Consider the following 24816-nt stretch of genomic DNA (forward strand, 5'->3'; position numbering starts at 1 on the left):
AACAAACACATATATTTAGTATTTATTTCTTTGACTTATCAATGGGTGAGATTTAACTCGATAAGTCAATAAGCTCGATAAGTTGAGAAATGATATTACTTATAGTGTGTGTTGTTGATTATAGAAGGAATCTGTGTCCTAGTTATCTAGGTTGAGAGTATCCCCAAGAGGAGCTCATAAGGATTGTCATGTTAAACCTTGCAGGTGGACTTAGTCTGACATGACAATGAAGTTGAGTGGTACTACTCTTGGAGCTAGATATTAATTAAGTGAGTTGTCAGTAACTTACTTAATTAGTGGACATTCATTATCTTAAACACAGGGAGACTAACACACTCATGATAAGAAGGAACTCATAATGTAATTTGGGATTGGTGCGGTAGTGCGATAATAACTCTCTAGTGGAATGAGTTATTATCGATGAACTTGAGTTGTGTGTTCGGGGCGATCACGGGATACTCAAGCTCATCGGAAGGTCAAAATCAATTTCTCCTCTAAGTCCCTGTCGTAGTCTCATTAAAGCCTTAAGTCCATCCAAATATAAGCCCATCTTGGTGTCCAAGAAGGGGGTCGACCCAATACTTGGTGACCAAGTAAGGGCCGACCACATTATTCGCTTAAGGGGGCCGGCCCCTTGCTTGGTGCCCAAGCAAGAGGGGGCCGACCACATTAATTCAAACAAGGAGGGATGTTTTGAATTTTTAAAATCTTCTCTTTGTAGAAAACTACAAGTTTTAAAAGAGAGATTTAAAATTTAAAAACTTTCCTTATTTGAATTAGGCCGCATGTTTAAAAGAAAATTTAAAAGTTTTAAAATTTTTCTTTTTTAACCATCCTCATGGTTTTAGAAAAAGGAATAGAAGCTTTAAAATTTAAATTTTTGTAACCATGTTAAAAAAGGAAATTTTTAGAAGAGAAGTTTTAAATTTTAAAACATGGTTTTAATTTTTAAAACTTTCCTTTTTTAACATCCACTTTAGGAAATTAAAAGAGAGCTTGTAAAATTTTATAAGAGTTTATAAAAATTTTACAAAAGATATCTTTTGCTTCCTTATAGGGGCAATCTATGATTGGTGATTGATGCAATCAAGAGGAAAGAAAAGGAAAAATTAAAAGGAAAAAAGGAAAAACAAGAGGAAGATTTTAATTTTTGTAAAAAGTCATTCCTTATTTGCCTTGAGCAAGTATTATAAAAGAAGGGGAGGAGAGGCCTCATGAAAAAAGCTATTCTTTTTCTCTCTTCTTCCTACTCTTCTCCTAAGGGCCGGCCCTTGCTTCCCTTCATGCTAGGGTCGGCCACCTCTTGTGGTTGCTTGGTGTGGCCGGATACAAAGAGAAGGAGAAGAAGAGGAGAAGTAGGGATTGCATCATCTCTTATTCTCTTGCTTGTGCTCTCTCTATTATGGCCGGATCTCTCCCCTTCCCTTTCCCTTTCTCTCTTTGATTCCTAAATTGGTGGTGGTGGCCGGATTTTAGAGATGGAAGAAGAAAGCTCTTTGGGTGGTGTTCATCTTGGAGAATCGTCCCTCACACGACGTCCAAGGCGAGGCGAGGAATATGACAGAAGATCTTGAGGTCATTAACATACAAAGAGAATGTATAACTAGTAATTTTATTCCGCATCATACTAGTTATTTTTCTTTGTATGAATTTCAAACACAAGAGGCATTAGATCTAGTTTTTTGAATTTGTTTTTCGAGTTTGTGTTTTCTTTGTTTTTTGAATTTGTGATTCGATTGTTCCTTTTGGTTAAACCTAGAGTTATTTAAGGAAATTAAATATTAGCTTTCCTTAAAAGGCTTTATCTAGACGGTGGTGGTTGCTCCCATATCCAAGAAGGTCATGTGCCTCGCCATGCTGTCCTTGAAGTCAATTTTGGAAATTAATATTTAATAGAATTTATAACGTAGGTGGATTTGAATCAATAGTATTAAGTTCCGCTTGCGATTCAAATCTAAACCATTAAGAACAGATAAGTTAAATTTGGAATCAATGATGTTAAGTTCCATCTGCGATTCCTAATTTAACTTTTAAAGAACACAATAGGTTATTTAAGGAAAGGTTCGACACTTGTACAAAATTTTTGTACAGTGGAACCGGTACGATTTTCCTAGGACTAACCAACACTATCCTAGCTACCCATGTGCTCTACTAAAGTTAAATTTGGATTGCAAACGATACTTAACATTATTAATCCAAATTTTTTTTAGAAGTTAAACTTGGATTGGGAACGAAACTTAACATTTTACTCCAAGTTCAACCGATGTGATCTTCCTAAGTTAAACCATATTACAGAAGTTATCAAATATCTATTTCAAAGATCGGCTTCCAGGTTAAACATGAGAAGACACTAGACCTTCTTGGTTGTGAGATCATCCACCACTTCCTAGACAAAACCTCACAAAGAAATCAGATATTATATTCTTACAGTAAACTAGGTTTAACTATTCACCCCCCTCTAGCGCGGTCTCGATCCAACAAAAAACAAATTCTCTAGTGTGCTTACCTCGAAGTCCTTAGAGATGTAGTATGCATCCACTAAGGATGATCATTCTAGAGTTCTTGGGAAGGTATTGAGCGCATACCGAATTAAATCTCGATTCATTACCAATTTTCCGAGATTGTTGAGTTGAGTGATGAGTTCTTTGATCCATGCTTGGAGTTGCACTACCTTTTCTCCATTGTTTACCTGCAGGTTTGTTAGCTGGGTTCGGAGGAGGTCTCACCTTGCTAACTTTGCTTCCGAAGGGCCTTCATGGAGTTCTAGGAATTTCTCCCAGAGCTCTTTGGCGGAGTCGTGCTACTGATTCGATTGACCTCCTGGAGCGGAAGGATGCTCAACAGATGGAATTCTGCTTTATCATTCGCCACGAAATCGGCTTATTTTTTCTTCGTCCATAAACATTCTTCCGTTCCAGCTCTATGTTGGTCTTTGGGAGCTATGAAATCATATTTCATTATTAACAGAATCTCAACATTCGTTTAAAAAAATACCTCCATCCGATATTTCCATTGTGCGAAGTCTCCCTCAAACTTTAGTGGATGAATGCTTTCACTGGCCATCGTCTCGTTTCTTCAGTCGACGGTTAGTCCTTTTGAAGCATCCTAGCTCTGATACCACTTGTTAGGATCGGTGACAGCTGACTAAAGGGAGGTGATAGCCCTGAAAATAAAACTAAACCTTCCTCGGACGTTATAGCTTAATTAAACACTTGCATGAAATAAATTAAACAAATAAGAAAAGAAGAGGCACGAAAAAATTTACTTAGTTACAATGGGGGAGATTATTAATCTAAGGAAGTTGAAAGCACACTAAATTCTCCTTCAGGTAGAAAAGCCTTTTTACAGCAATAACAACACTCAAAAATCAATGCTTGATAGAAGAAGTTATTTATAAGTGTTCTATTTAGGCTTCTGGGACCAGGGCTGTATTTACAGTCATGGTAAGGGCGCCTGGAAGGGTTTCAGGCGCTTGGAGGGGGATAAAACTTTATCCCCGTCGCAACGGATCGCGTTTGGTGAGTTCCGATAAGAATCCTGGTCCGGACGCCCAAAAGGGTTCCAAGCACCTAGAGTCTGGCGAGTTCGGGCGCCCGGACTAAGAAGGTTAACCTCTTGTTGATTTTCGGTCCCGATCTTCAGCTCTGGTTCCACTCGCGTAGGTCGGGGTCTTCCCCTTTGACTCCGGCTCCTCTTGGGTGATCTCGACCAATCGGAATAAGACTCACTCGAACCCAACTTTCGACCTTCGAGCAAACTTCCGCATAGACTTTTCATCTTTCGGAAACGCCACGTGCCTCCTTCTCGTTCGCCCGTATACTCTTCCGTATCACCTCATCCCTCAGACGCACTAAGCCCGTCGGCTATCTCCAGTGTCGTACTTCTCGCTAGCTGCGTATTTTGCTCGACTTCCTGTGCTTCTAAGTTCCTGCACACTTATACACAGGATTAAAAACCAACAGGACCTAACTTTACTTAGTTGATCACATCAAAAGTACCTTAGGGTACCAACAGAAATCAAACATCATAACAAATTCATATATATAATTGAAAGAAACTTAATAATTAAAATCCAGCAACAAACAACAACAATCAAGTCTTATCCTATTAGATGGGATTGACTATATGTATCATTTTATATCATTAAATTCTATCTCCTACTATATCATCATCTATACTTAAATAAATTTTATCTTGTTTTATTATTATTTATCAAGTCATTTTTGGTCTTCCTCTTACTCGTTTAATATGCATGTTTGTCATAGTTTCACATCGCCTAACTGGAGCATTTATTGGTCGTCTAATAACATGTTTCTACCATCTTAAACATCTCTTGAAATTTTCCTTAATTGATGTAACTCCGACTTTCTCTCTAATATTCTCATTTTTATTCTGTCCATCCTCGTATATCCACACATCCACCCTAGCATTCTCATTAATTTCTACAATTTGCATCTTCTGCTCATGTGCTCGAATTATATCCCAACATTCAGTTTCATACAACATAACAAGTCTAACTGCGATTTTATAAAACTTTTATTTAAATTTTAGAGACACTTTACGGTCACATAAAACACTCGACACTTTTTTCCATTTCAACCATCATGTTTGTATTTTATGTAAGACATATCTCTCAATCCCTCTATCGTTTTGCAAAAATGATCCTAAATATTTAAACCTCTCAGTTCCTGACAATTCGTCATCTTCTATCTTAACAATTATTTCATTACATCTAATATTGCTAAATTAAAATTTCATATATTCTGTCTTTATTTACTAAGCCTAAAACCTTTCTCTTTTAATGTTTCTCGCCAAGATTCTAGTTTACCATTTTCTCATTCACGTGTTTCATCTACCAAAATAATATCATCTACAAACAACATGTACAATGGTACTGTGCCTTAAATGTGTGCAGTGAGTTCGTCCATAATTAGTGTAAAAGATAGGAACTTAGAGCTGATCCTTGATGCAATCTTATCTTTAATAGAAATATTTCAGTTACTCCACCCGAAGTCTTAACTCTGGTCATTACATCATTGTATATATTTTTAATTAGTTTAATATATGTTACATTAACACCACTCTTTTTTAGAATTCTCCACATAATTTCTCTTGGATTCTATTATAGGCTTTTTAAAGTCAATGAATACCATCTATAGATCTAATTTTGCTCCGGATATTTTTCAATTAGTTATCTAAGAAGATGTATCACTTCTATTGTCGACTTTCCAGGCATGAACTCAAATTGATTTTCAGTCACTATGGTCTCCACATAATTTCTCTTGGATTATATTATAGGTTTTTTTAAGTCAATGAATACCATTTATAGATCTAATTTTGCTCCGGATATTTTTTAATTAGTTATCTACGAAAATGTATCACTTCTATTGTCGATTTTCCAGACATGAACTCAAATTGATTTTCGGTCACTGTGGTCTCCATATAATTTCTCTTGGATTCTATTATAAGTTTTTTTAAGTCAATGAATACCATCTATAGATCTAATTTTGCTCCGGATATTTTTTAATTAGTTATCTACGAAAATGTATCACTTCTATTGTCGACTTTCCAGATATGAACTCAAATTGATTTTCGGTCACTGTGGTCTCCACATAATTTCTCTTGGATTCTATTATAGTTTTTTTTAAGTCAATGAATATTATCTACATATCTAATTTTGTTCCGGATATTTTTCAATTAGTTATCTAAGAAGATGTATCACTTCTATTGTCGACTTTCCAGGGATGAACTCAAATTGATTTTCGATCACCATGATCTCCTTCTTTAATTTTTTTCTATTACTTTTACCTAAAGTCTCACCTAAATCTTGAACATGAGGTACATTGTAGTAATTTTGAACTTGTAGCTATTACAACTGAATTGCTACTGTTTCGAAATTGCTATGACATAAATTTTAGGTAATAGGAGGCTCCAAAAAATTTTAGTCTTCTTTATTTTGATTTATTCATATTATGATAGCTACAATTATTATAATTGTAATAGTTATAATTTTATAATTGCTACATTAATTTTTTACTTATAGCTATAGCACTTGTAAAATTATAATTGTTACACTATGTCTAATCAATTCTGGATTTAAATGGGAGATAGATATAGATAGAATGCTACTAATAATACTAATAATGATACTGGAGAATAATTGTACCATTTTTAGTGGGGCGGGTGTGATTTTGATAAAAAAAAAAAAAAAAAATAGGGACGTCGACGATTAGGAAAATAAAAAGGCTGTTTTAACATAGAGACTATTTATGTGAAAAAAAAATAAAACAAGAACCCTTTTAGATAATGGCCAGTCAAATGTGATAAATCCGACTTTAGGTCAAAGAGCCACTGCAACCGCTACGGCGCTACCGCAATCACTAGTGGTTTACTGCCGAGAAGGTTAGTAGAAACCGCGACCAAAGAGATGGCCGGCGAGGAGACTGCACCGGTGGCGATAGGGCGGATGAAGCTGGGGTCGCAGGGGCTGGAGGTCTCCAGCCAGGGCCTCGGCTGCATGGGCATGTCGGCCTTCTTCGGCCCACCCAAGCCCGACGCCGACATGATCGCCCTCATCCATCACTCGGTCAATGCCGGCGTCACCTTCCTTGACACCTCTGACATCTACGGCCCTCACACCAACGAGATCCTCATCGGCAAGGTAGCTACCTCCTTTAACGCCGCCGTGATTAGAGTTCCTGTTCGATCGGTTTTTGCCTAATTTGATTTTTTTTTGGTTGATGCAGGCGCTACGAGATGGGTTGAGGGAGAAAGTGGAGCTTGCCACGAAATTTGGGATCAGCTCGGCGGACGGGAAGAGGGAGATCCGCGGGGATCCGGCGTACGTGAGGGCTGCTTGTGAAGGTAGCTTGAGGAGGCTGGGGATCGATTGCATCGATCTCTATTATCAACACCGTATTGACACTCGGATTCCCATTGAGATCACGGTGACGAATTACTCGAGTGCTTATTTTTCGTTGATTGATTCCTTAAAAATTCATTCAAAGGGAGAATTGTAGTGACCGCCGGTGGAAAGGATTTTGCTATCTTTCTTTTTATGTAAAATGGAAAGACTCTTTAATGTTTCCATTTCCAAACTTGCGTTCCTATCAAGAACGAAAGGGTGAAAAGATTCTACAAATGCACTCCTCTTCCATTTGCACGCTCATCCTGTGCTTGCCTATCCGACATTATAGCATTCCTGCCTACTCTTGGCTCTTGCTCGTTTATTTGCTTAACAACGATATGCAGTATGACAGGTTATCATAAAGGAAACCATGTCCTAATTCTAATAAATGTTAGGACCAAAAGTAGCTAGAGGGGGGGGGGGGGGGGGGGGGGGAGGAATAGCTCGTCGCGTTCGCTCGTTGCTCGGCGTTGCTTGTTCCTTCAAAGATGTGCAGCGGAAAATACAGAAACAAACACACAACGCTAGCACGGTTGGTTTTACTTGGTATCCACCTCACAAGAGGTGACTAATCCAAGGATCCACACCAACACACACACCCTCCACTAAATAAAACTCTCCTTTATGGTAACTACCAAGGGCGGAGAAGCCCTACAAGACTCAATACAAGAAGAGAGGGAAAGGATACAAGAAATACAAGCTTACAATGAGTACAAAACCCTAACCCTAGCTTCTCTTCTTGGCTTTGATCCGCCTCTTGACTTGGAGAGCTTCCAAGATCCTTCAAGAACTGGCGATCTGAGCTTTGTGAGCGCTGTGGAGGAGTTGGCGAGAGCTGAGATGAAATCGTGAAGAGATGCCGCAGCCATCACACGCCTGCAGCTATAAACGATGCCAACGGTCGGATCCCGATCGATTCGAATGTTCCCAATCGATCGGGGAGGCTTTGGATCGATCCAGAGCGCCTCTGTGCTCTGGAAACGCGCCTGGATCGATCCACGGATCGATCCAGCGCTTATCGCGCGAAGCAGCCGCGTCCCAATCGATCCACTGATCGATTGGGACCTCTGGATCGATCCACGGATCGATCCAGAGGCTCTCTGTTCGCTGGGACAGGTCTGGATCGATCCACTGATCGATCCAGCACTTGATTTTTGTCCAAAACCAAGTCCCAAACCTCCCAAACCAACATCCGGTCAACCTTGACCTGTTGGTATGTCATGCCTAGCATCTAGTCACTCCCTTGACCTGCTAGGACTCCCTTACCAAGTGTCCGGTCAATCCCTTTGACCCACTTGGACTTTTCTCTGTGCCAAGTATCCGGTCAATCCCTTTGACCTACTTGGACTTTTCTTTCATGCCAAGTATCCAGTCAATCCTTTGACCTACTTGGACTTCCCAGCACCAGATGTCCGATCATCCTTGATCCATCTGGATTTTCCTTTGCCTGGCTTCACTCACCAGGACTTTCACCTAGCTTCACTCACTAGGGTTTTCCATCTGCCTAGCTTCACTCACTAGGACTTTCACCTGGCTTCACTCACCAGGATTTCCATCTGCCTAGCTTCACTCACTAGGACTTTCACCTGGCTTCACTCACCAGGATTTCCATCTGCCTAGCTTCACTCACTAGGACTTTCACCTGGCTTCACTCACCAGGATTTCCATCTGCCTAGCTTCACTCACTAGGACTTTCACCTGGCTTCACTCACCAGGATTTCCATCTGCCTAGCTTCACTCACTAGGACTTTCACCTGGCTTCACTCACCAGGATTTCCATCTGCCTAGCTTCACTCACTAGGACTTCCTTCTGCCTGGCTTCACTCACCAGGACTTTCATACTGCCTAGCTTCACTCACTAGGACTTTCACCTGGCTTCACTCACCAGGATTTCCATCTGCCTAGCTTCACTCACTAGGACTTCCTTCTGCCTGGCTTCACTCACCAGGACTTTTCTTCTGCTTGGCTTCACTCATCAGGACTTTCCTTCTGCCTGACTTCACTCACCAGGACTTTCATACTGCCTAGCTTCACTCACTAGGTCTTTCATTTTGCCTAACATCCCAGTTAGGACTTCCCAGTCAACCTTGACCTACTTGACTCTTCTTCAATCAATATCTTATTGTCAAATATCTAAACCCAAACCAAGACTCAGCTTGGTTATCCAGGTCAACCTTGACCTGAGGGATATTGCACCAACAATAAATAGGGAAATAAGCTCAATGAATAAAAAAAACTATACTGATGCTGAAAATTATTCAAGTAAAAAAAGTGAACCTTAGACATTTAATCAAATTAATCTTGCTTGCGCTACTTCACTTTGTTTTATTCTGTGAATGTTCTTTTAAGGGTTTCTATTTTGACAGTTTTATCAGCTCTCAAGCTTGCTACTTGTGCCCAGTAATTTGCACATAATTCTGTCTTTTCTTAACTAGATTGGAGAACTTAAGAAACTAGTGGAAGAGGGGAAAATAAAGTACATTGGGTTGTCTGAGGCCTGTGCTTCAACAATTAGGCGGGCACATGCTGTCCACCCAATCACTGCAGTTCAGCTTGAATGGTCTTTGTGGTCAAGAGATGTTGAAGAGGATATAATCCCTACTTGCAGGTGAAGCTGTCTGATTAACTGATCTATTTGATGAGCACCTTACTCTGTTTTTCTTGCATATATTTTGAAATATGTATTCCACTTTTCAGAGAACTTGGAATAGGAATTGTTGCATATAGTCCGCTAGGAAAGGGCTTCTTTTCTTATGGACCGAAGCTAGCTGAAAGTCTTTCGGAAGGGGATTTCCGCAAGGTGATCATTTGGTAGATAGGAGATTCATGTGTTTTTCAAGAAATAATGAAGTGATTCTTATATGTTAGTCATGAATAATCTAGTGGATATAAAGGGAAACTAAAGTATTAAACAGGTATTAATAAAGTACCATTCATTTCAACCACTAAAACTAATAATCAAACTTGTTCAAGCTAGATTATTTTTTAATCATATGTCCATGAAATGAATTCACAACAACACTACATTTTGCATGATTATAGGTTTGACTAGTCCCACATAGGGTAATGTAATCTATTGATATTGTTGATAGAAATGACATGTAAAGTACCTACAAAATTTGCACCATCTTACTAATATCCATCCAAGACACTTGATACATGTTCCCATCCCATATGGGTTGGGTACCTGAGGGTACCACTTGATACATGTTCCCATCCCATCATGCCAAGTGGCATGCACCAACGTAAACAACAGAAATAACAATTTATCATAAACAGTACGGTACATGTGGGTTTTTTATATAGTTTCTGATTGATATATATATATATATATATATATATATATATATATATATATATATATATAAAATTGTTTTATTCACTTGACCTCGTTTTTAACCTACAATATTGCTGGATGATAAATTGTGCCTTCAGCTTCTCCCTAGATGGCAGCCTGAGAATCTTGCCCAAAATGCAATAATCTTTGAACGTGTAAATGAGATGGCTAAGAGGAAGAATTGCACCCCTGCACAACTTGCATTGGCTTGGGTCCATCACCAAGGATCAGATGTTTGCCCAATACCCGGTACTACCAAGATAGAAAACTTCAATCAAAATGTTGGAGCACTGGCAATAAAACTCACACCCGAAGAGATGGCTGAACTTGAATCATTTGCTTCAGTAGATGTTAAAGGGGATCAATATCCTACTGGAATGCCTACATGGAGAGTGTCTGATACTCCTCCTTTATCTTCCTGGAAAACTGAATGAAGCTTTTGCTATATTGTTGGGAAAATGCCATAATAAGTTGTTGTATGGAAACTGAAACCTTTCGAGGATGCTGATGGAATAAATATCATTTGCATATTCCCTGGAGTTTCCACGTTAATATCTTATGACTTATGTTTTTGTTGGTAAATTTTTCATTATTTTTAAAATGTATTTATATATCGAAAACATTCTTCTGGTCCTGAAGCAGTGACCTGACTCGTTTTACAGGGTCAGAACCTTATTTAAGGTGTACATCATAGTTTCATACACTTCTTCTAAATTATTATATCCTTATTTATAATTTAGATATATATATATATATATATATATATATATATATATATATATATATATATATATATATATATATATATATATATATATAATATACGGTGTTTGATGAAGATGGCTAGACTGAGAATCAGAATCCATGGAGGAAATAGGTCTCGAAGGCACTCAGGGTCTTCTCTGGCAGGCCAATCCTGACGTCCACACTCCCAGCCTCGCCGGGGCTCTGCATGAAGTACGCCGCCTGCGGCATCGGCGTGGCCAGCGGCGCCACGTAGGCCGCCTCGCCGGCGCCGAAGTCAACTCGGTGGTACGGCGTCTTGGTCCAGTCGGAGACCATGGTCAGCTCCGGCAGTGGCGGAAGTGACGTCCGTGGCGCCTCGCCAAGAGCAGCGATGTAGCGGGCGACGTAGGCGTGGGTGACTGCGCGCTTGGCGGCCTGGATGCGGAGGACGAGAGCGGCGAGGGGGAGGCGGTCGAGTTCGGCCGCAGTGCAGAGGAGGGAGGAGAGGACGAAGGCGTTGCCGGCGAAGGAGGGCGGCAGCGGCGGGTGCATGCGGCCGCGGGCGTCGACGGTGAACTGGAGGCATACTGTCCTGTGGTTAGGGATGTTGAGGGCTTTGGTCCGTGCCTGAGATTGTAAATAATTGTAATTTTTAGGAACAAAAGAACTAAAACAATACGTAGAATCAATCCAGAATGTGTTTACATTGAGAACCTCATAGTTATTTTATTTTGTTTTTGTCCTATTATTAAGAATAAATAATTTAATTTGTTCTCCACTTATCAAAGGCTATACACTTGGATTGTTGACGAGATTGTAGTAAAAAAAAAAAAAAAAAAAAACACTTAAAAATAACTAAGGATTTATTGTTCGTGTATTGAGTAGGAGGTGAAGTCATCACTAATAAGATTCTCAAACATGAGCTTGTCAACCAACTATGAGTTATGCTCCTAGTATACAATTTCAAATATTTGCTATATTCTTTTTGCATTAATCACGCATGTCAATTGATGAGAGTAGACATAATTCGAAGCTTGAATTGGTGATAGGAATATTAGAAACTAAGATTATAAGATAAATATAATTAAAATGATGGTTTGATATGTTTATTAATAAGAAAAAAAACAAAGAAATAGTAAAGATGAGCATACATATGAATTTTTGCAAGAATTTTCGCTATCATATATATTAAAAGAATATTTTAAAGATATCATTAATAGGATATAAATAGATAATTAAAATGTATAAAAAAAAATCCCCCCAGTAAAAATTAAAAACAATGTATATATTCATCATAATTTATACATTAATTTAAGTGTTTAAAATTTTGAAAAATATATATGTGTACAAAATTTAATGTATTAGATACAAAAAGAAATGTATAACAATGTATATGAGTGTGTGTTTAAAGGTGATCAATGGTAGCAAATGATTAGCTACCAAGCAATTATCATATAAAGAAAATTCACATATATTATGCTTTATTTACTCTTAATATACAATTTTGAATCATTTAACACCAGCCCATTTAAAATAATAAGAAAGTAAATATTATAATTTTTGTTTAAAATAATTTATCAATTCACATTTTTTTATTATAAAAAGTCAATTTAAATGCATAAAATAATATGCTTATAATCAGTTTTAAAAGTATTCCGATAGGAATACAAATAATTAGTTAGACACTAATTTAAAGCCACTTAATTAATTCACTCTTCTGGTAATCTAACTAAAAAGAATGCTATTTGATTCTTATCAAAGAATAAATAATTAAATAATTAATTAATTAGATTATGATGCCACAAGTATGGTGATATTTAATGCCAAGCAAGAAGATATATATGGCTTCCTATAATTTATAACTTTTTCTTGTTCTCAATAAAAACTATAATAGACATGCATATATAACCCATTGATATGTTAGGTGTCCCATTGCGGTCCACGGTAGGCTTCTGAGTACACGAAGGACATCGAAAAAAATTTGGGCGTTCCGCTGCACTCAGGCGCCCAATAAACATGCATGAGGGCGTTGAGAGTTTGAGTGCACGAAGGGCACCCAAAAATAATTTAGGTGCTCCGTTGCACTCAAACGCCTAGTGAACGTGCATGGGACACTAAAAAAAAAAAATTATATATATATATATATATATATATATATATATATATATATATATATTATCTGTGACTTACTCAGACTTTTAGCCACTGAGATCACTTTCAGATGTTCCGCACTGAGACACGGGAGTAGACATGAAATCGGACAACATAACAAATCCGTATATATAATTGAAAGAAACATTAATCATTAAAATAGAAAACAAAAATGTTAAATTAATTAATTACCTTCCACATGTGAGCTGCCACCACCTCAAATGAAGAGCAATTAGAAGCAGCAGCAGTGCCACCACTCATGGCCTTGCTCTTGAGCCTGCTCACCATGGCACACTCCACAGAGAAGGTCCTCAGCACAAGCTTCTCTTCACCATTTCTTAATATAATTGGATCCTGTTTCTGTTTGATGAGCTGGTGAAGATGATCAATGGCCATAAACTCAGCTGGATCATGGAAATGATCATCATGGCCATGCTGGTGACCATGCATTTCCAAGAGCCTCCCTCTATCATGCACTGGCTCAGCCTGCCCCGGCGGCATCGCCTGCAGCCTCCTCCCCGCCACCCTGCCTGCCCATGCATTCAAGAAGTTATAGTTCGCCACCCCGTCGAACAAGGCATGGTTTGTCCCCACGCCGATAGCGTACCCTCCGCACCCAAACTTTGTCACCTTAATTCGCAAAACAAAGTGATCATATATAAAGGTAATAAAAAAGAATTAATGCAAGGCGTATATAGATAGTGTCATTAAAAATATACTATAAAAATATTTTATATTTATGTATAGACTTTAATTAAGGAGTATTATTCTTGTAGTTAAGACTTAAGATAGACCTGACCGACAACTAGAGGTGTGTCTTCGAGGGAGGCATTCAGGGGCGGCCTGAAGACGAGACGGTCGACGAAGTTGTTTGGCAGGGAGAGGTCCCCCAGGTCAGAAATCCTTGCGGTGGTGGAAGCCTGGAGGAGGAGTGCACCAGTGCCGTTTCTGCAGGCCAGGGTGAGCTTCCCCGAGTGGGAGGAAAGCCGGAGCCGGCCGGCAGCAGGGTACCAGGAAGCCAAGGCTTCCTCGAGGCCCCTTTTTAAGGAAGAGAAAAGGGAGGAGGAAGAAGAAGAAGAAGAAGAAGCCGGAACGGGTTCCCTGTAGAAGAAGACCAAGTACATGAGAGCTGGACACTGCGAGTCGAGGTTGGAGAGGGGGAGAAAGGTAGGGGAGGCCACTAGGGGAGGAGGTTGGACTGTCACCGTCTTCGTGATGAAAACCTCATGGTAATGCTGCTCTTGATCTCTGTTGCTGCTAGCCATTGAGGAGAGCTAGCTATCAGGGTACTGCAATTTGAAAGCTTAGAGGACATGGAGATCAATGGTCGTATATATATATATATATATACTCTTATCTTCTAGGGTTCTTGAGGTGGATGGTGTCAACTGTGGATTGTAGTCATGCTACATACTTTTACTGCTAGATTTCTTTTCCCTAGCTGCTTACTGTGACGGAAAAGTAGATGCTCTATTGAAGGGCATTAATTAACCATCCAATCTCACGCACAGAAGTTAAAGTAAATACTTTAATATACTGAGAAAACCCTAATTAGGTTAGGCTAGTAAGTACATTTGAAGAAGCACTTACCTTAATTAATAGAGATTAAGAGGAGGAGATCGGTCACTTAATTAAGGAGTATGAGAGTGTTCATTAATCCTCCAAATTAAATTGAGTGATGGCCACTGCAATGTTCTGTACTCCTTTACGATTTGCTTTGCTTTTAGTTCCACTATCCACTAATGGAGCTAGTCCTCAAAGGAAAGAAAAAGGGTAGCGTTGAGAAACAAAGAGGCCTGGCTTTTCTTGCGTTTCCACATCATTCGAGGAATTAGGTGTTCCCAATTGCAGCCTTCTTCATTCTGAAGCGCCACTTTCCTTGAGTTCTGGGTCATCGGTCCGTAGTGCTCTTGGGACAGTTGCTAGCGTATAAGGTACTGTCAATTTAAGATTTGGGGTTCAAATCTTGTAACTAAGATAAATGTCTTCTTCATGTACCAGTTATCACTCTAAGAGCTAGTAGTTATTCATGATTTACTTCTTTCGTATTAGTTTTGGAATGAGTTGGCGGGAGCGCTAGAGGCGAGCACAATCGCCTTTTGCCAACTGATCATCGATCGATAGGCCAGGTTGATACTGTTGGGCACTATATGACCAACTATAAATATATTGACAATGTGATCAAACACTAGCTAGCTAGCTCAAACCCATTTAATGATCGTGATCAAAATGACTTAATTTAACTAATCATGAGGATTTATGTAGCATAGAATATAGCTTTGTGTTTGGAGTTTGTGCTTCATTGCATCCGGCTAATTTTTGCATAAATTTTTATAATGTGTTTAGTTCACATGATATATATTGTTAAGTACGGGGCATCCCTTTAATATTATAGTTGGTTTCAGTTTGTATATAAAGTTATTCAGAAATCTCGACCTACATATTCTTGATTTGCTTGATTTTTGTTTTATTTGTTGCTCTATCCGTAACATTTTCCTTGTATAGAAAGAAAATAATATAAATAAATAAAGCAGATGAAATTCTTGGTTATTCTGTTTTTATAGTTTATAGGTCTCTTTTATTAAACTGTCAGGGAAACCTCTTGATGTGCGAGAATTACACCTCCCACATGAATAACTATTATATTATCATTGGAGCAACTATTTTATTCTCATGAATTCACATGGAATAACAATTCAAATACATAATTTGAGAATGATTATTTTATGGATTAACTGTTTCAAAGGTTACCTTAAATATCTATTTGCATAGATTTGTTATTATAAAGTCATAAAAAATAATTATTCATAGGGACAAAATGATGGGACTAGGCAAGCAAATTGAAGAAATGGAGTTAGGCAGTTCGGGCGGTCCAACCTAACCAAACTACGTATAGAGGCAGTTTGGTAGGTTGAACCGGATATACCTGCCAATAATATCATCCAAGTATAAAATTTCTATCGACTAAACAAAAGAATAGCTATTGTATATATACTCTAATCTATGAGCTATACTAAGGAATACCTTATTAGTTCATTTTCCATTCGATTGTCAAGAAACATTTAACATTACTCTTTCTGCTAATACTTATTGCACAATTTGTCAACAACACTAGAAAGACGGGCTTTAATTTGGACCCTACTCGAATTCAATTTCTTAAAGATGTTGATCTCTATTTAACACTTTCTAATTAATCTTCTCTACTCTATAATGGATATTGAGACACCAATGAAGCCAACATACTACATTAATTAAGTTTCTTCACCTAAAACAAACCAAGTTCTAACAATTGATAGGGTTAAAAGTCTCTAATTATTAGTCAGTATAGATAATGTGTCAGATCTTCAAAGCGACAATAATGGTAGAAAGTACTCCAAATCATGCATGCACACTGGAGCTAGCAGCCTAGCAGTGCTCGTGTGAAGGAGAAGACTTCTTTCTTCAACTTCTTTTACTCTATATGGGAATGCGAGTCGAGTCCCTAACAGGTAACCAACCAAACTTTTATTCACTCTTTTCTCCTTTTTCTTTTAAGAAAAGGAACAAGCTCCCAACTACATATATTCTCTCTCGCTTGTTTCTCTCATCTTTTGCTTGTTTTTCATACTCTCGTAATCATATCGTGTTGTCAAAAAGGAGCTAACTTTGAAGCATTGAACTCATTTATATTCCTTTTGTATACCTTCACACGCAATGGGTTTTGTGTTTAGTAGTGTGTTATTAATGCAGGGGAGTCTGAGAAGTCATAACTTTTAACTTGGGTTGAATTACATGACCTATAATATATCAAATTAAAGCTTATTTAAGGATTCACATTTGTTATTGGGTGCAGCCTGTAACAACTGAGTATTAAGTCTAAAGTCTTTTCAGAAACTCCAAAGAATTTTAGTCCTTTTATTAAGATTATTTTCGTTTTCACATAGTTAGGATTTTAAAACTATTTAAATATTTGTTTAGTTGATATTAGGAATTATCTAAGAGAAGAATTCTCTAAGTTTAACGATTTTGTGTATCTTCTATGAAAACTATTAGCACTAGTCTACAAAATAATCACTATTCTGGCCGACATCATATTATTAATTAAGAATTCCTCCACATTTCTTGGCCAATTAGCTTCTAATTATATCTTGCAAGCGTGAAACGGAAGAAGCATCATGTCCTCCTCCTGTTCCCTACCTTCCTGACACTGTCCCTAATCAATTAATCAACGTGGCTCTCAACCCCACAGCTTTTCCTTCTTCCACTTCACTAACCATCAACTTGACCCAAACTACCTATTATTCCCTTTTACTTTGTCTCCTACAGTGTATATCTCTCATGTTCTATGTCGATGAGTTGATTTATTAATATAGAAAAACTACGTGTTCACGTCTCATGCATGCACGTCCATCGATGAACTGCAGATTAACTTAGTGAACTCGGTTTAGTGTGATTAGTTGTTCAAGAGCTATGGTCCTTAACTAAATATATGGTTCTAATTAAGAGTTAGTGTAAGTTTCCTGGTGGGGGCTAAAGCTTTGACAGCCAGACAGGTGTTATAGAATCGATTGTGCAGTGAATTAAAGGAGTGTGGAAAGGAAGAGTGATGAGTGGGGTGTGTCTATGTTTGCGAAGGCAACAAAGTGGCCTGGTCCTGTATGCCCGGCTTTGCTAGTGAGGGTGCTATTGGAAGACAGAAGCCACTCAGAGTATTTAATTGTGAAGTAAATCTGCAAACAGTGGATCATGCATGATCGATCGATGCCCTTTTTCTTTTGATGTTTGTGCTTGTTTCTGTAACCGACCGACTGACTGACTAATTCTGACGATGGTTTCTGTGATCGCCTGGTTTTGATGCGTTCGAGTTGCTGTCTAGATAGGACTTGGAATAAAACGAAAGCGAGCATGGAATGTGCTTCTTGCATGGCGCATTGGATTCTTCAAATTGATTATCCACTTAAGATCTTTCGATCGATGCTCTAGATCTCTTTGGCATATTGTTATCCAAATGGCCAAAAAGTTTAATAGGTAATCCAGCCAATCAAGCCCGGCCAAACACTATAAAAAAATATTAATTTAGTGACTAAAAATATTTGTCGTAGATTTGTAATAAAATTAGCGACAAAACAACAAATCATCACAAATTATCAATGAAATTTGCAATGGAAACTTTTCGTCACAGATTGGTAACAAAATTTATTTCGCCGTTTCTACGTTGCCAATTAGGGACGAACATAAATATTCATCACTGATTTACGACGAAAAATAAATTCATCACAAGGAAATCTAACATTCAGTGCAATATTTTGAACGAATTTAAGTTTTTTATGACAAATTTATAATTCATTGCAAATTATGGATTCGTCACAACATTCTAAGATTTTCTTTAAAAAAATACTAATTTTTTTCCTTAAATATTGGTGACGAATCCATCACCAGTCTGCGACGAAACAATGGATTCGTCACAACATTCTAATATTTTTCTTAAAAATTTATTAATTTTTTTATTTATAATTATTGGCAATCAATCCAAGGATTCATTGCAGATCGACGGTGAATCCGTTGATTCGTTGCCAATATAAGATTTTGCTTAACAAAATGGTAAAAATATAAGTGACATATCCTTGGATTCGTCAAATGTTATTTAAAAAAGTTAAGTTTTTTTTTATTTTTAAATATTAGAGATGAATATGGGGATTAGTCGCAAATTTCTAATTTAAATTGATATATTGGCTTAATAAAAAAAAGCAAAGTATACTAAGAACATCTATTGTGCTAAATAAGCCAAGTGGACAAGTGAAACTAAATGAGTTGAGAAATAAATTAAGAACTCGATTGGTTAATTAAGATAAACAAATTGAGAATATAAGTTGGTCGGTTGTATTGACCAAATTAGATGGATTGATTGGGTTTAAAAAAACAATTAAGTTAATTAGGGCAATCAAGCATATGATGTTGGCCTTGTTGATCATACTGATAAGACTAGGTGTTTTGATCGAGTAAACAAATTAGTTAAGCTAGATGAGCTAATTTTGTTAAAGGAATTAAATATGGTATAGACAGACCAATAATGTCAAATGGGTTCAATAATTTAGTCATGTTGATTGAAATTAAGGGTTAATTAACCTAGGTACGGTAGGTGACTTGGATGACTAAATAAATTTAAATTTGTTGAGAATGAGAAGACTATTTCATTTGATTGTATTAGCTTGTTGGGAATTGATGATATTGCTAGTGGGGATAAATAGAGTGCGATTAATGCATGATTCATCGTTGTCGTCTGTGTACTAGTTTATAAGATGTTAACATAAAAGAAAATACCACATAAAACATTGCTATATATATATATATATATATATTTAAATTTTTATTGATTTGCGACGAATCCACTTATTTGTCACTAAATCTACGATGAATTCATGGATTCATTGGCAAATCAGAGACAAATCTAAGGATTCATCCTAGATTTGAATTTAGAGTTTAGGGTTTAGCAGAAAATTAATTAAATTTTTACCGATGAATTAAGTTTCATTGGCAAATTAGCAGTACACAGTAGAATAGAAATAAGGAAAAAAGAAAAATAGAAAGAGAAAACATAATTGGGTTTTTATTTGGTTTAGAGCATAGCCAACTCTACTCCAAGCCCATGACCCTTTAGACTATATACGTTGGGCAATTCATTATAATCTCCTTCAAAACTTCGAAAGCAGAGATTGAATACAAAATAGAAGAGATAGTAACAATTTTAATATTCTTTAATTATGCAATAAAAGTAAAGTTTACCAATAGTAGTAGAGTGATAATTGAAGCTTGTTATTAACATTGCTCACAGCGTGAATGATTGCTCAAAGATGATCTTAGCGCAAAGAATGAGCACAGAGTAGAAGAGTTGGTTCTTAAATAAAAAATCAGTGATAAGCCTTTGGCCTTGAGGCTTCTTATATAGCTGAGCAACCACCTGATCAGATCCCACTAATTCAGCGAACATTCTGAAATTTTCACTGTTTCGTCGATTGATCCTTCTGATCAGTCGATGAAACCTAATGTATCTTCTCGGGTTCGCATCCTGCTTCTTGATCGTGAAATCAAGTTGATCTATCAACTGATCTCATTTTTCCTTTCTACGATCTGGTGGATCGAATATGATCTCGGTGAAATTCGATGATCTGTCGACTGAACATACTTATCAACAGATGTAATGCATCTTCCTTCCTGAGTCATGATAGACTTTTATTCAGCGATTGATCCCTCTTTTTTGTTGATGGAAAAAACTTAGGATCCGTTGACTGATCCTATTTTTCAATCGACGAAACACCTATAAAATAGAGTTAGAGCATTTAACCCTAACAAGGTTAGAACAAATATAACATTTACCTTACAAAACAAAGTTTATATGCATGATAAAATCCTAACTAGGATTTTAGTCTGATCCAACTTAGACTTTCAAATTTGCTCTAAGTTGGATCAATGTCTAAATCTCAATAGAGACTCATCCTCACTGGTTATCTTTACTCCAGTGACTTATCTTACTTACCATATGCTTGACATCTGATATACCGAAGTTTCGGTTTGAATTTTTGGTATATTAATTTTTCAGTATGGTATCCTAGTCGCTAGGACATGGATGAGATACGTTTCCGAATACATTTAGGTTCAATTACAAAAAATTAAAAATTACAAGGGTTAAATTGATTGATGTAATATCGTTGATGTAATATGGTTTTCTATTCTAGGATTTTTAATTTTTAATACTAAAGTTCACATAAAAAACTATGTTGTAGTTGCTACTGGTTAGTAGCTACTATAACAGAGAAAATTATGTTGCTGCAGCTATTGGTTAGCAGCTGATACAATATATTTTCTGAGTAAATTTTGAAGAGTCATAACTTTTGACTTAGATTGAATCATGAGACACAAAATATATCCAATTGAAACTCATTCAGAGATCTTCGATTTAATATATTATGCATTATATTGTTCATCTAGAATCAAAATTTATGACCTCTCAAAATTTACTCGATAAACATATTGTAGTAGCTACTAACCAGTAGCTGCTACAATACAATTTTCTCAGTTGTAGCAGCTATTAACCAGTAGCTATTGCAACATAGTTTTTCTTGTGTTGTTGTAGCATCTACGAATAAGTAGCCACTACAACTGAGAAAATTATTTTGTAGCAGTTACTAGTTAGTAGCTACTACAATGTGTTTGTCGAGTGAACTTTGAAATGTCATAATTTTTTACTCGGATTGAACCATAAGAGACACAATATATCATAAGATGCAAAATATAATATTTTTATATTTTTTAATAATCATCGTATCATCGATGTATCATGTCTTATATTTTTAAAGTTTTATGTATCATCCTATTAAAGCCTAAAACTCTAATTAAAAAAAATAAATAAATTATAAAATAATTTATTTAGTATTTCAGTATATATCGAAATGCCAAAAAATAATAAATTTTATACGGATATGGATACTGAAAATTTTGATATGAACGGTATATATCGGTATGGTATGTGTGGTATACTAAAATTTTTAGTATTTTTCCCACCCCTATATACTAGTACTCAACACCGAAAAAAGATCTCTGGTGGAGCGAGTTTAGGATATATCCCCTTCATTTTATATATAAAATAAAAGTGAATATATAATCAATTATTTTTTCCCATTGCAGCATTGATTCACTTGGGATCTTAATGAAGAGTTGGAAATAAAGATGGTTTCAAGAAAAAAATGTGATGATCACATTCGGCATGTACTGAATCATACTAAGACTAGGGAGAAAATGCCACCTTGCGTCACTGAGGAAAAGTGGACTAGGATCTCCAATTTTTGGATAATAGAGGAGAGCAAACAAAGAAGTCAATAGAATAAAACAAATCAAGCTTATAATTCTGGAGAGTCGTCTGCGACATATGCGGGAGGTTATATTAATATCAATGAGAAGACATGCAGATTAGTAATTTTTAACCCTCCCATTAATTTTTTTAATATATTTTAGATAATTTTATTATTTCTAACAGTATTTTTTAGACCAAGGAAATAGAGAAGGAGCAAGCATTCATAGACACTTTCACCCACATATTTTTTAAAAAAAAGACAAGACTTGAAGTGGGGAGGGAGTTAAATCAATTAAAGTTTGGATTAATCTTGGATCTTAATTTATAACTTAGATTCTATTAGCTATGTACTTGCTCTAATTTTATATTATATGTGTCTGTGTTACATCTAATTAAAATTATATATGCTATTAAAATATTATTATTGTAAATTTATTTTAAATTTTCTCATTGCAATATAGGAGAAATATAACGAACTAGAGCTAGCACACAGAGTTCAAGTACGAATGATGATAATGAGGCATCTAAGGCTTCTATTGGTAATAAATTGGATTTATAGCTAGAGACGAGTGGGGGACAGAAAGAGGAAAGGATATTGAGAATGAGTTATTTGATTTGAACCCATAGAGTCGCTCGTACATCTTTTCCACCCCACCAACAGTAACGACACAAATACATAACTTGACTAAAAATGTTACCCATTTGAGAGGGATAATAGAACAAAACAAATATGGAATGAAGGAAATAGATCAAATAATTGATGATTTATACCTACAATATAATTTCATAATACAAATCTTTTGTTAAACTTCACTCCAAGTCAGATTCCTCCCGGTTCTGGTGATGATGATGATGATGACGACGACGATGATGGCGGTGATGGTTCTTCATAATTTTGTTGTGTATGAATGTTATTTGTAATTAGTGTTTTTGAAATTTGTTATTCAATTGAATTTGTCAATCTTTCATTTTTATATATTTTTATTAGTACTGTTAATTTTATTTCAAATAGAATTGGTGAGACCAAGAAAGATAGTGGTTGTAAATCCACGTTGGAAGAAGTAAGTCTTTATATATTTATTTTTGTATTAGTTTATAGAATTTTTTTTAGTTAAAAATGATAATTTTTGTTTGTTTATTTTCTGATACAAGATAAGAAAAAGTTTGGAAGGAGAATGAAGTGTCTGAGGAATTAGAGGCCAATGTTTTTTTTTTTGGTATCTTTTCGACGTTTTGAGATATTTTGATATTGGATATTGTAAATTGGATATTATGACTTAGAAGAATGTTTGGAATGTTTTGGAGGAGCATGCATCTAGAGAATTGGTTTATTAGATATAAGATTAGGGATGAAAATGAGACCCTAATCAGGTTGAACTCTTGGTTGGGTAACAATATTTGCATAGAACCTTCCATGGTGATTAGAGGGATTGGATTTGTCTCAATTTACACTTTCGAGCTACAATTTACCATTCACGAAGGTGTTGGTGTAGCGGGGCCAACAAGAGGGGGTGAATTACCTGTATAATAAAAACAAATCTTTCCCGATCTCTCGATTTAGATTAGTAGCAATCACACAATTATAACATGTTAATTGAACAACTACAAAATGAATTAACAACTTAAAGGAAAGAGGCAAAAAGAGTTACTTGGTTATAACCTAGGTGGTTCTTAATCCAAGACAAATACAAGCACAAAAAAAATTTTCTTTCGTTGAAGGCGGAGAAGCCTCTTACACTTGTTGTATGCTCAAAAAGTTGTTAGAAAATTAATACAAAAGTTGATTATTATTTCCTAGGTCCAGGAGTCTTTTTATAGCCCCTGGAAAACTCTATCCATAGCTTAAAGGTGCCTCCAAAGAGGTCCAAGATGCCTTCTATCGGATAAGTTTTATCCACTGTGGATAAAACTCTATCCGCGATTAACGACTATCTGAAGGCGCCTTGAAAGGCTGGAAAGCGCCTTCGTATTGTTCATCGAAGGCACCTTCCAAGCCATGGAAGGTGCTTTCCAAGAGGCATTGAAGGCGCCTTCCGGTCCATGGAATGCGCCTTTCACAAGGTAACTCAGCTCAATAGATGATTGCTTTGCGTGGGTGATTCTCTAGCTAACCGGAGTTGAGCTCACCCGAACCCAAATCCGACTTTCTCCTCGAGCAGCTTTCCTCCCCGGCTTCTCATCCCTCGGACCGCCGCGCACGTCCTTCTCATCCGTCAGTGTACTCACTGCAGCATTTCGTCCTAAAAATGCACCGAGCCCATCAACTCCTTTCCCGTTCCATCCTTCTCGCTAGCTGCATCTTTCACTCGACTTCTTGTGTTCCTAAGCTCCTGCACACTTAGACACAAGGATCAAATACAACATGACCTAACTGAACTTGGTTGACCACATCAAAACAACCATGGGATACTAACAATCTCTCACTTTTTAATGTGCATCAACCCAAGTTCAAGTTATGGTTAAACAAAAAAAATAGTAACATGATGAATGAATTGTAATTAGAATGAATTACGCAAGTGAATGAATTAAGCAAGTCAATAAAATTGCAAACAACTACTCCCCCTTAACTTGTACCTATGTCTCCTCCTTTGATCACATCAAAAAAATTAGAAAAAATAACATAAACAGTTTCTAGGGGTACATAACAAGAGTTTTCTGTAAGCTGATATTATTTCTGAAAATTTTACTAATTTTCTAAGATGTGGAAAACACATAGTTTGATGGTAGAAAAAGTTTTCAAATATCTATTTACTTTGAATTTTTTTAATTTAAAAACATGATTTTTGCAAAGTAATTCGTAATATTCAAAAAATTTAAAAACAATTGTAAGGATAGAGAATATCATGTTTCATCACAAAAAAAAGTAAA

General features: G+C 36.6%; 2 protein-coding genes across 2 annotated transcripts; one reads left to right on the forward strand and one right to left on the reverse strand.

The window, feature by feature from the left end:
- The first annotated feature begins 6427 nt into the window (after positions 1 to 6427).
- On the forward strand, positions 6428 to 10752 carry LOC121972904 (probable aldo-keto reductase 2). Its single transcript, XM_042524521.1, has 5 exons — positions 6428 to 6661; positions 6747 to 6947; positions 9343 to 9515; positions 9605 to 9707; positions 10343 to 10752. The coding sequence occupies exons 1-5, from the start codon at positions 6428 to 6430 to the stop codon at positions 10676 to 10678; spliced, it is 1047 nt and encodes a 348-aa protein (XP_042380455.1). The 3' UTR covers positions 10679 to 10752.
- A 322-nt stretch (positions 10753 to 11074) lies between these two features.
- Positions 11075 to 14405, reverse strand: LOC121973761 (brassinosteroid-related acyltransferase 1-like). The gene is made up of 3 exons (XM_042525121.1): positions 13916 to 14405; positions 13314 to 13751; positions 11075 to 11597 (listed from the first exon to the last, which is right to left on the reverse strand). The coding sequence occupies exons 1-3, from the start codon at positions 14384 to 14386 to the stop codon at positions 11100 to 11102; spliced, it is 1407 nt and encodes a 468-aa protein (XP_042381055.1). The 5' UTR covers positions 14387 to 14405; the 3' UTR covers positions 11075 to 11099.
- Positions 14406 to 24816: the final 10411 nt, after the last annotated feature.

The sequence above is a fragment of the Zingiber officinale genome, chromosome 4A, assembly GCF_018446385.1.
Source record: "Zingiber officinale cultivar Zhangliang chromosome 4A, Zo_v1.1, whole genome shotgun sequence".
Lineage (NCBI taxonomy): Eukaryota > Viridiplantae > Streptophyta > Magnoliopsida > Zingiberales > Zingiberaceae > Zingiber > Zingiber officinale.

What these genes read in the sequence shown, in the direction of transcription:
- LOC121972904 (XM_042524521.1), top strand. Translation starts at nt 6,428, where the DNA reads ATGGCCGGCGAGGAGACTGCACCGGTGGCGATAGGGCGGATGAAGCTG. An exon ending in GGATTCCCATTGAGATCACG is followed by an intron (nt 6,948 to 9,342) that starts GTGACGAATTAC and finishes TTTCTTAACTAG; the next exon opens with ATTGGAGAACTTAAGAAACT. An exon ending in CGGAAGGGGATTTCCGCAAG is followed by an intron (nt 9,708 to 10,342) that starts GTGATCATTTGG and finishes TTGTGCCTTCAG; the next exon opens with CTTCTCCCTAGATGGCAGCC.
- LOC121973761 (XM_042525121.1), bottom strand. Translation starts at nt 14,386, where the DNA reads ATGGCTAGCAGCAACAGAGATCAAGAGCAGCATTACCATGAGGTTTTC. An exon ending in CACCTCTAGTTGTCGGTCAG is followed by an intron (nt 13,752 to 13,915) that starts GTCTATCTTAAG and finishes TTGCGAATTAAG; the next exon opens with GTGACAAAGTTTGGGTGCGG. An exon ending in TGGCAGCTCACATGTGGAAG is followed by an intron (nt 11,598 to 13,313) that starts GTAATTAATTAA and finishes TTACAATCTCAG; the next exon opens with GCACGGACCAAAGCCCTCAA.